The following is a 12,398-nucleotide window of genomic DNA, read 5'->3' on the forward strand; positions in this document are numbered from 1 at the left end:
CTCCCATCTGCGCATACATATAATTAGCAGTGAGCGTGCGCAAGCCATTCGTTGCGATCTGATTTTGGTAGCTCGTAAGCCACTATCAGGTCGCTACTTTGAGTGACAGATAGTGCGGTTTGTGAGAAGTAACAGGGGAAGGTGCTTGTAAATGGTGGAGTGGATGTGTGAACGCAGGCGTGTCTGGCTGCCAAAACAGCGTTTAAAGGGCGGGCATAATTAGCAAAGTAGATTCATTGTACACATCACCTGCATGTATTTCAGCCAGCGCTGATCGCTGTGCGTGCTGCAGGCTAAGGCAACCCCAAGGGCTGCAAGCAGCTCCGATGGCTTACGATGATCTCGATTAATCCTTAATTTCCTGGAGATGACGTGTGTTGCGAGAGGCAAGGGGGCGTCTTCAGACATTTGCGAGCGCACTTTACCGTAGCTCAGTAAAAGATAGTGGGCATGCTTACACGATGCAGTGCGAGCGCTTAATTTAAATATCCAGCCCCTTTTTGCCAATGAGCGATCGCATCTTGTGAGCGGGTCTGAATGAGCTCCACAGTTATAACAACACCACACCAGCTATACAGCCCTACACTAGGGTCACAGCCTACACAGAATGAGTGATAATGGACACTTACCACAACAACACATGAAACCACAAGTTATATGAAAAAAAATCTACAGATGTTTTATTATATTGTTTATGTATGGCAAATCCTTGCCGGGGACATAGGTTCTCAGACAGTTCTCAAAATCCGGATGGGATTTCAGGTGGTGCAACATCTTCCTGCCATAGAACCTGCAACAGAAAAACGTGTGTAAATAAGTAATAAGCCATTCTGGGACCAGGGATGTAACCTGACATAAGCACATGAAGGCTCAGGCCTGGACCATCACCTACAGACAATACATTCTTTATGATTTGCTTTACATTTGCTCCTTATTCTCGTGTACATTTATCCAGCGGAGGATAAGGGCTGTTGTCTATGACTGTGTAACCGGCAAACACTACCCTGTATAACATTAGGCTAAATAAGGGAGAGCGGATAACTATAACTACTCTATAACATCTCTGAGCAGCTCTCTCTCTTGTTGAACTCTGTGAAAATGATTTGTAGAACTGATCACATCACCACAGAGCATGGGCTGTATAATATCAGTTATTTCTCTTTCTGGGAGCAGAGCAGACTACTAACCTGGTGTCCTGAGAGCCATCCTGAGCACACCTGGCTATAGCGGGTACAGCTCTCTCCGTGATGGTCTTTGTCCCGGATAAGACGCGCCTTTGTCCCATTCTCTCCACCAGATGACATAAATGTTTGGCTGCGCAGCTCCGGATGGCAGCGTTCACATGGCAACAGATAGAACATGAATGGATATCAGCACCAACATGACAAATGACCAAATACTACATATACAAATACAAATGAATAATTCTACATAATATAATCTAGATATAGACTATAAAGCCATTACCTAAGTCCTCCATTTATGAGGGATGTGAGAGACCTGACAGATGTTACATTGTCCACCATGGCCTGTAGTGCACAGTCCACCTCCTCCCGTATAAACAAGTTGGAGTCTCCCGCCCTGGAGAGCAGGACACGTGCACAATGCTCCACCTCTCTATCCATGGCCTTCCCCAGCTGTATGAACAGGTCAGCTACACAGCCAATGGCAGCCCGGGACACTTGGGAGCACAAGTTCTTCACCTACAATGTATAAAATAGAAGATTTTACTACAGAACGTACACAAAGGAAGTTAGGGGGAAGTAATCCCAGTTTGAACATCAATCCTTCATATGTAATAGGAGATATATTATATATGAGACAGAAAAAGAAACACAGCAAAGCAGCTATTCTTCAGCTCTACAAACACATTATTAAGCCAATTGTTACTTTACATTGGCCAAATTTATTTCTAATCAACATTTTACCATCCAGAACTTACTTTTACTTGCTCTGGCTAAATGTATCAACGGCAATACTGTGTCAGTAAGTAATAATTCCCCATATTTGCTGCAGTCACTATACAGAACCAAGTAAGGCGCCTATGTCGCAGGGACCGTAAGGGGATGCAAAGCTCATGTTAGACTGTAATGTATTAGTGACTATTAGTAACTGTGCCCAGTACATGTGATTGTTCCAACACCTGACAACCCTCTTCCACATTTACTGTGACACAAACATCGGTGGTTGGTGATCACAAAGGGGCGATGCTGAGATGGACACAAGTCAACCATAAGTGCTCCCACACATACATTATATATTATTATAGAGGCATCTGATAGTATTCTGAGAAAATAATATTTGGAACATCTTATGGGGATTATTCTGGAACATGAATTGTCCCTTATGCAGGTGATTTCCTATCTTAGATTGAGTGATCTGAAAGAGACCAGCCAGATAAGTAGCAAATGGTACTGAGCAATACGGGATCACTTCCAAAGGCAGAGGATGTATACCAGCTCCAGCAAATCATCAATGCTCCCTATGCTCGCAGCTTATCTGTCCATTTGACAAATGCAACCATACCTACTTATAACTCGGCGTGCTAAGAGGTGGTGGGGCAGGTAGAGATTACATAGTATCGGACTGCCTGAGGGGAATGGCAGGGCAGGGATGTATCTAGGGATCCGAGTGCCCCTTGCAGAATAAGGGACTGGCTCCATCCCCTCTAGGGTGAAAGAGCAGAGAAAGGGGGCTGGGTCACCTGTCCTCTCTCCCCTTGCAGGACTGAAACTTTCCCGGCGTCTTTGGGAGCTGCAGCCGTTCTCCAACACACAGGTGCAGGTACACAGCCGCTGTCCCTTCTTTTTACTTCACCTAAGATCCCCACCTCCTCTGGCCACACTTTATTTAATAGCTGGAACCAGCGCTGAGCTGCTCCTCTGACCTGTAAGAGATATAGGGGCAGGTGTCTCCATCCTCCTCACTGACTGACGGGGATTCTGTCAGTCTGACATGTCAGCACAGGCAAGTGTCTTCCCGACTCTAGAGCTTTACTGCCTCACTTTACTGTGGCACTGCGCAACAAACGGCCCTTATCCCTTGGCTGCTACCCTCTCTGGGGACTCTGGCTGCTGGTGTGACGGAGCCCCTCCTCTGACAGCTCTCCTGGCAAGTGCCATCCTGGCCAAAAGGTAGATACCCCCTGCAGTGGGGCCCCAGCTAAGCTGGGTGGAGAAGCAATTCCATTCCCATTGGCACATTAGGATCAATACGTAGTCAGACTGAGGCACACACCCCCAGGATTGCCATGGCCACACATCAGACACGGGGCCTGCTGGATGCCTCGCCAGCCCTGCTTATAACCTCCCTCCCACACTCACACCTTGTAAGAAGGGGATTTAATAGAAAATATGTCACCTTTGAACCATTCATTATGCAAGTTTATGACAATTCTTATGGTATCAGGATATATCATGACAGGCAGCATGGTTTTGCCTGTTACGATACTGATGAGCAGTCTGTCTATAAACTACATTTTATTCATGGAGAAGATCTAGGAGAGCGATGGCCAATGAGACCCAGAAGGATGTAATGTACTTGTGTTACACATACCAAATACTGTAACAAACACTAAGGACCACACACACCTGTCAGCCATAAACATATATATGTAACATATATTTACCTCTTTTGTCAGCACAATGCTGAGGGCATGAAGTCTCTCCAGGACAACTGTGGGATGAGACATGGACAGTGACCTCACCAGATTGATGCCCTTAATCTTCTTCTCCCTGGAAACAATTAAACAATGGATCCTGGTCACCAAATGATCACTCTCTATCTCTATATATAGAGTGACACACACATATAGATGTGTATCTGTATCTATATAATAATCCACTACCATCTGTCCCATCTCCGTCATATGCCGTAGGAGCTGGAGTGCGCAGCCCACATCCCGCCCTGCCTACCGTACCCAATGCAGGGGGCAGTGAGGTGACAGCCCCATCAGTGTAAGGGGGTGAGACGTGGCAACGCTGGAAGCTGGGAATTGGCTGAGAGTGGTGATAGCTGGGGTGAGTGTAAGGGGGGGAGAGAGACAATATGCCAGTATAAGTATAAGTGGGTACAAGGCTAACGATAAGCAGAAAGTCTGTCTCAGCAATGCAGAAAGCCAGAATTACATAAATAACAATCAGCAGCATGTATAGTCAGGATACATGAGATAGCAGCAAGTACCAAATATACTAAGCAGAGCATCAGTACTTCCAATAAGAACAACAGGCTTTAGGTACAGAAGGGATATAAACTACTGAAATAACTGGTTCTTTTCCAGCTAGTGTAACAGGTCATTGTGCAGTGTTATTATGGTATTTCTCATGTTACCACCAGGCAGCACTGTCCTGCTCCTCAGGCACCTTCCTCAGCAGGCCCGGATCAAGGTCTGTGGGGGCCCCTGGGCAACAAAATTGGTGGGGCCCCCATCAATAAAATTATCGAAGCGATATTTTGCGGATGTTAACAAAAAGCATAATGTACTGTGTATATATATATATATAAAAACATACATATACACACACACACAAGACCAGGGCAAAGGACGGCACTCAGCAACACTCCACAACCAACAAATGAAAGCACAGCAATAGTTTGCTATAAGTCATATATTTTATATATATATATATATATATATATATATATATATATATACATACATACACACACACACATATATACTCACAAACACACACACACAGTACATGCATTCAGTATACACACATACACAATTACCTACCTGCATACAGTATACACACACAATTACCTACATGCATACAGTATACACACACACACTTACCTACATGCATACAGTATACACACACACACACACACAATTACCTACCTGCATACAGTATACACACACAATTACCTACCTGCATACAGTATACACACACACACACAATTACCTACATGCATACAGTATACACACACACAATTACCTACATCAGGGTTGCCGACATTTAACTCCCTCCTTCCGGGAGGGAGCTGTCGGGCAAACACTGGGGAAAGTCTCTCGGCAAAAAGGGGGCGTGTCGCGGGAGAGAAGGGGGCAAGGCTATGAGGATGACACGCCATTGGGGGCGGGGCATGGGTGTGACAGCGTGATTGCGTCAATGTAGCCCCGCCCCCTGCATCACAATGCTATTAATATCGGCATTGTGATGCAGGGGGCGGGACTACGATGACGCGATTCAGCGCAAATCGCGTCATCGGCCCCCCCGCTGCCGGGGTTTATGCAGGTGGGTCGCTGGGGCCGGGAGACTTGCCTACCTTTCTGGGGGGCCGGGAGCGGCACCCGACTTTCGGGAGGCTCCCGGCCGAATCGGGAGGGTAGGCAAGTATGACCTACATGCATACAGTATACATACACACACAATTACCTACATGCATACAGTGTATACACACACACAATTACCTACATGCATACAGTATACATACACACACAATTACCTACATGCATACAGTGTATACACACACACAATTACCTACATGCATACAGTATACATACACACACAATTACCTACATGCATACAGTGTATACACACACACAATTACCTACATGCATACAGTATACACACACACACAATTACCTACATGCATACAGTATACACACACACACAATTACCTACATGCATACAGTGTATACACACACACAATTACCTACATGCATACAGTATACATACACACACAATTACCTACATGCATACAGTATACACACACACACAATTACCTACATGCATACAGTGTATACACACACACAATTACCTACATGCATACAGTATACACACACACACAATTACCTACATGCATACAGTATACACACACACAATTACCTACATGCATACAGTGTATACACACACACAATTACCTACATGCATACAGTATACATACACACACGCTTACCTACTTGTACACAGGCTCTCTCCTCTTCTGCTCCACGGCAGAGGCAGTGTAACATGCCACCTTGGAGTCCCACTCAGCAGCGCTGCCTCACACTGTCACACACTGCTGGCAGCCTGGCCCCCGGGTAGCAGCTTCCTTGCTTGCTTGGGCTCTGTTCCGATCAAGCACAGTCTTGCGAGATTTTTGCATCCTAATCTCACGAGACTGTGACTGGAATGAAGCTCCTCGGAAGATGCTGAAAGGAAACAGCTGAGCTGCCGAGGAGTACCGCACCGGAGACAGCTAAACGCTGTAATCCAGTTTTCAATAGAAGTAGTGGACGGAGGCAGGGGACAGCGTGTGGGGGCCCCTTATGTGTGGGGGCCCTAGGACGACCGACCCTGTTGCCCTGCCTATAATCCAGCCCTGTTCCTCAGTTATAGCCCCTGACAAAGGCATCTGAGGAGCACCTACAGTATACACTGCCTGGGCTTATTGCGTGTAAGTGACAGACGGGCAGGATCTCATGGTTGGACCACCAGAGGCATCGCCATGGTCAGACTGGCCAACAGGGATGGATACAGGGGAAACCCCCAGAGGGCCCCACTGCCTGAGGGCCCACACTCTCCTCTAGGGATCCGGTTCCAGACTGTGCACTTGAATATTACATTATACATAACTTACATTATACTGCACAGTACTATAGTGTATTTTCTATAATGCATTGCTGTTATTAGTCTGGTACATTATCATGCATGCACTACAAGTATTTACTATATTTTTAAAGCGGTCCAGACTATGCACTTTCTAATGGTTATCCAAGCCTCTGTGGAAGCTGGCCACACCCCCTCTTGAGCTTGGCCACACCCCTAAGAATGGGCCCCTACCACTGCATTCCCCTGGTGGGCCCTTCACGCCTCAGTCTGACACTGGGGATCGTCACGTCTAAGGGGGGTAGGAAAGTGACATTCCAAATTAATCTATGTGCAATTACTTCCACCGAGAGAAATTCTCAGAATATTCCCTGAGAATCTCTGATCTACTGTAGATGACTATGGGGGAGATGTACTAAGCCTTGGAGAGTGATAAGGTGGAGAGAGATAAAGTACCAGCCAATCAGCTCCTGTCACTTTTCAAATTCAGCCTGTAAAATGAGAGTTAGGAGCTGATTGGTTTGTACTTTATCTCTCTCCACTTTATCATCACTCTCCAAGTCTTAGTACATCTCCCCCTATGTATGGATGGATTTACTTACAGTTCATAGCAAAGGATTCATGCACATTACTAATTAATAATAACTCCACTTATTTATATTAATTTTTGACTAACTTATAGATATCACAGTGGCTAGTGACGATAGATAGATAGATAGATAGATAGATAGATAGATAGATAGATAGATAGATAGATAGATAGATAGATAGATAGATAGATATGGGATACATAGATAGAGAGATAGATAGATAGATAGATAGATAGATAATAAGATAGATAGATAGATAGATAGAGAGAGAGAGAGAGAGAGAGAGAGAGAGAGATAGATAGAGAGAGAGAGATAGAGAGATAGAGAGATAGAGAGATAGATAGATAGATAGATAGATAGATAGATAGATAGATAGATAGATAGATAGATAGATAGATAGATAGATAGATAGATAGATAGATAGAATGGAGTCTGTACAGAAATATTGTGCTATCTGACACTAGTTTATAATCACAGAATTGGAATGACACTACAGTAAGTAATATAATAGCATAAAATAAAGAAGGTAACAAGCAGTAACACTGACCCTCCCCAGTCCCTCACTTACCAGTCATTGTTAGACAGAAGATTAAATGCATCATTCAGAGATGGGTCCGGTCTGGGCAGCTCTCTGGGCACAGATGGGCAAGTGACCTCTGTGCAATGATGAGCAGACAATTGGACTTTGCTGGAGCTTTTTGGTGCTAAGAACAATACATAATACAGGTCAGACAGTGCAGGGCCAGTGCTCACATGCAGCAGTTACTGTACATGTAGTTATCTGTAGGAAGATGGACTATGCTGCCAGATCTCACATGAGGCCTCTCCCTCACCCAGATAGTTCAGGTGCTTATTAGAAAACCATGTAATACCGTGAGACTCATCCTGTGTTATGCAGAGAATTACAGGAGATGTCAGCTCACAGCTTCAGTTACTCAGTGACATCATGTTTGCAGGCGTGCAAGTAGGTAACGTTACTGTACTTAGATGTGTGATAATTATCAATGACAGGGAGGGGGTGTCATCATGGCCCGTATCCCACCCACATCACTGGTGAAGGGGCCTGCTCTACTCTCCCCCAGCCATGTGAACCTCCCTTTTGGCTAGAATTACACAGGGTCTCATAATGTTATAGTGTGACTGGATGTTCTCACAAAAGAACTCATAATATAATTATTGCTAATTCACTGTTTTACCTGAGGATTTTTTCTTTAACTCAAAACCCTAATTGGGGGGGGTGGCCTTATATCTAGTATCTATCTAATATGCAGTCTCACAGCATAAGGGCCATACGGAGGGGTGAGCAACCAGTTCCCCCACCCAGAGAGTACAGGGGTGATGGAGCACTAGTACTGCCCAGTGGCACTTTGTAGTCTGGCAAGGAACTTGGCAGCACAGCCATAAGATGTGACCAGCTACCTGCTCCTGACCCAACCCTCTCTTCATGAGGTCATGATGTATGGGGGTCGGGGTAAGACAAAATACCCCGACCTCCTTACATACTCAACTAAAACCATTTCCCACTGACTGTATTATTATTATTATTAGATATGTACTCCCCACTATACACGATATGCAAATAGTAATACTGTACATCATAGCTCAACAGAACAATAAAACCAGCATTGGGCATTCCGTAGGAACATATGCTTGGTGAAAATAATATTTGGTGCCCATAGCTCTGTTATGGTAAGGCTCACTGACATACTGCTAGGCCATCTAGTTCAGAGTAGACCAGAGTTTCCCAAATTCCGCCATTACAGTCCTGGTTTTAGGAATATCCCTGCTTGAGTCCAGATGCATAAATCAAATTGACAGAGGTACTAATGAACTCATCTGTGCTCAAGCATGGCTATTCTTAAAACCTGGACTGCGATTGGGAAACTCTTGTGTAGACAATAAAAACAAATATCTTACTGGCTGGTACCACAATTAGATAATAAATGTATGGTCAGGGCTGGAGCGGATTACCCCTGGAATAAATCTCAATTGTCAACACAAAATATAAAAAAAAATTGTTTTCAAAGAGGCAGAGGTTGAAAATGTTTTAAAAACTTACAATCTTTGGCCATCTTAGCTTTTGGAGGCTCAGGTTTGGACCACTTTATTTCTGTCTGTCCTGATGTTCTCAGTCGTACTGGATTATAAATCTCTGCAGATGTAATATATACAGAGAATTGACAAACACACATAATAAATGAAAAAAATAAATACATTCAAAAAATGGAAAAAGTAAATAAACACAGATTGTAAGGAAACCACACTATTGTTGGTACATATGGAGTGTGCTACTGCACCTCTGCCACAATGCTCCACTACATGAAGCATCTGATCCTTTACCAAGATGGCCACCATTCTTTAGTCTGCGCATGTGGACACCATTTTGAGTCACTGCGTTTGAGCATCACTACTTAGCTCTGTGGGGGACCCTGCTGAATCCTGTGCTCCTGCCTACATACATGACCGGATGATCCGCTGTATGCTCTGCTCCATCACCGCTGCCTGTATACATAACTGTGAGTATGGCTGTACTGAAACTGTGCACTACTATAATTACATGCTCCTGGTTAAGTCTATCCAGCTGGAGTATATAGCAAACCGCTGGTGTCTGCTATTTAATAACAGTGTACAGCACAAAATAGTATACACATATCAACAATGATGACGTAGATCTTTGGGCGAATGTTTGGGTACCAGAGTCCCTGTAGCTTCTGAAAAGCTATAGGGACTGGCAGAACATACAACATTCTGGGAGCCACTGGCGGAACATACAACATTCTGGGATCTATACAAGCTTAGGGTAGATCAGGGCTGTACAACGGGCAGATGCTGCCTTCCTCACCTCGGTGGACCAACGTTCTCTGACCGCCTCCATAAACTCTATTGTATGGTATTATCTTATTACATAGTATTTGGCCTGAGAGCACACATACAAGACTCACTACCCAGGCTGCACTGGGCTATATAAATGCTGCCCAGAGACAGAAGAATAAAAATGTATTTACCAGACAATGTAGGCAAAGTCTCCAGCTGGATGTTATAATAGGCAGAATTCCGGCCTCCAGCGTTTGGGCCTCTTCCAGTATATTTAGGGGGAACATTAGGAATTGCAGGCAGCTGTAAGCACAGAAACATACAGGACCCAGTGTAATTAGTGATAAGAACAAATAATATTATAATAATAACACATACAGTATAACAGAGAGGATGAAGTAAGAAGAAGCCCAATAGGACAATAGAAGTTAATATGTAATGTGATGTCTTAGGGTTTATTAGCTCGGCAGAGGGTAAATGGGTGCAGTGTTTAGGTGCTTAATGAGGGTCTACACACAGCTTTCAGGTGAAATAAACAAGGTGATTCTTTACTGCCAGCATATGAAATCAGGAAACAGAAAATAACAAACAAACCTAGCCCCTGTTTGGGGCGACTAACTCACTTCTTCAACCCTCTCTCTATAAGGGAGCAGCTAGTCTGCAAACAGAAGTCCCAAGTCAGCTTAGCCCCACTTCCTGCAGGTTAACACGGGCTCCGGCCTGGTCTTTAGTTGGCTGACACAACTACACACACATAGTCTGTCTCTATGCCTTCCCTGTATCCTCCAGGGTAGGCCTTGGCTTCCTCAGCCTGCAGCTCCACTGCCTTCTCGTCACAGTCTGAGAGTTTGTGGTCCCCCCCTTGCCTCCTGCAAGATTCGGACACCGGCCTCCTGGCCTCCCAATGGCTCACTCATCTTCACTGGGCTCTCTGACTGGTCTGTCTCACCAGCCCACACCTGAGCTCTCTCCACCAGTCAGCCCATACCCAACTTCCCAGACTCCTTTTCTTCTCTGTGTGGGCGGATCTTTCCTGCCTCACACAGAATCTGCTGCTCACCAGTGCCACCTCTGGTGATACTGCCACAGTAATAATATAATACAGGGATCATCAACACACTCATATCAGAAAAGGTTCACTGCACACTGACCTATAGAGAAATATATATATATATATATATATATACTACTGTAAGTCATTCACACACATTGTACAGTGTCATGTGCAATGTTTGACTGTTTTACACTACAGAACTTAAATTCTTATTAGCGTTTGATTTTATATTTGGTATAGATGACTCTCTCTCTAGTTAGTTAGATAGATAGATAGATAGATAGATAGATAGATAGATAGATAGATAGATAGATAGATAGATAGATAGATAGAATACTGACAGCAGAATCCCGACAGTCAGAAATTAATCCCATTACTATTACTTACAATAAGTATCCTAGGCTTCCACTAACCCTTACCCCTTCCTGTAACCCTCCCTCCCCAGTACCTGAACTTAATCTCCCCCCTAGTGCCTAAACCTAACCTCCCCGCACCCTAAACCTAACCCACCCCCTTAGTGCCTTACCCTAACCCTCCCCCTAGTGCCTAACCATAGAGTCTAAACTAGGGGTGAGCGGGTTCGGATTTCTGAAATCCGAACCCCCCCGAGCCCCCCCGATCCGAGTCCGATCCGAGTCCGGCTCGACTTTTCCCGCCTGACTCGGATCTGAAATCGAGGCAAAACGTCATCATCCCGCCTTCCGAGTCTCGCGGGTTTTGGATCCTATATAAGGTACCCGCGTCGGCGCCATTTTCTCACTCGGCTGTGGACAGTGAAGAGGGAGGGTGGGAGTTAGGGCTGTGTAGTGTAGTGTAGTGTAGTGCTGCTGTTGTCCACTACTTCAAAGTCCATAGGGGCTGGCTGTGTTGTGCTGTGCTGCTGTTGTTAATAGGGGCTGTGTCCACTACTTCAAAGTCCATAGGGGCTGGCTGGACTGTGTTGTGCAGTCAGTTCTCCATAGGGGCTGTGTCCACTCCAAAGTCCTGTGCAGTGTCCCAGTCCTAAAGGAGAGCTGTAGTGTTGTCCAGGGGGTGCTCTGTCCATCAGGGGCGCTCCCCCCAAGTGCTAAAAAAATAATATATTTTCTGTGTTTGTGAATTGTGTGCGCAGTAGCCGCACGTGCATCAACAAAGTAGTGCCAAGCGTGCGCCTGTGTCATAAGTAAAGGGCCGGCTGGCTTGACCGTTAAAGGGTGCTGTAACCCCCGAAAGTACACTCCAGTCCAAACCAAAAAAAAATTATTTTCTGTGTTTGTGAATTGTGTGCGCAGTAGCCGCACGTGCATCAACAAAGTAGTGCCAAGCGTGCGCCTGTGTCATAAGTAAAGGGCCGGCTGGCTTGACCGTTAAGGGTGCTGTAACCCCCGAAAGTACACTCCAGTCCAAACCAAAAAAAAAATTATT

General features: G+C 45.0%; 1 protein-coding gene across 1 annotated transcript in view; it reads right to left on the reverse strand.

Annotated features, from left to right (window-relative positions):
- Positions 1-669: 669 nt before the first annotated feature.
- The window catches only part of LOC148478831 (TOG array regulator of axonemal microtubules protein 1-like), a 34,406-nt gene continuing 22,677 nt past the window's right edge, over positions 670-12,398 (reverse strand). The window contains exons 3-8 of the mRNA XM_088455340.1: positions 9,186-9,278; positions 7,695-7,830; positions 3,629-3,734; positions 1,469-1,703; positions 1,188-1,347; positions 670-790 (exon numbers count right to left, since the gene is read on the reverse strand). Of these exons, the coding sequence (XP_088311466.1) occupies positions 670-790; positions 1,188-1,347; positions 1,469-1,703; positions 3,629-3,734; positions 7,695-7,830; positions 9,186-9,278 (851 nt within the window). The remainder of the gene's footprint in view (positions 791-1,187; positions 1,348-1,468; positions 1,704-3,628; positions 3,735-7,694; positions 7,831-9,185; positions 9,279-12,398) is intronic.

Source organism: Taudactylus pleione, unplaced genomic scaffold (genome assembly GCF_031769625.1).
Source record: "Taudactylus pleione unplaced genomic scaffold, aTauple2 ptg000652l, whole genome shotgun sequence".
Taxonomy (NCBI): domain Eukaryota; kingdom Metazoa; phylum Chordata; class Amphibia; order Anura; family Myobatrachidae; genus Taudactylus; species Taudactylus pleione.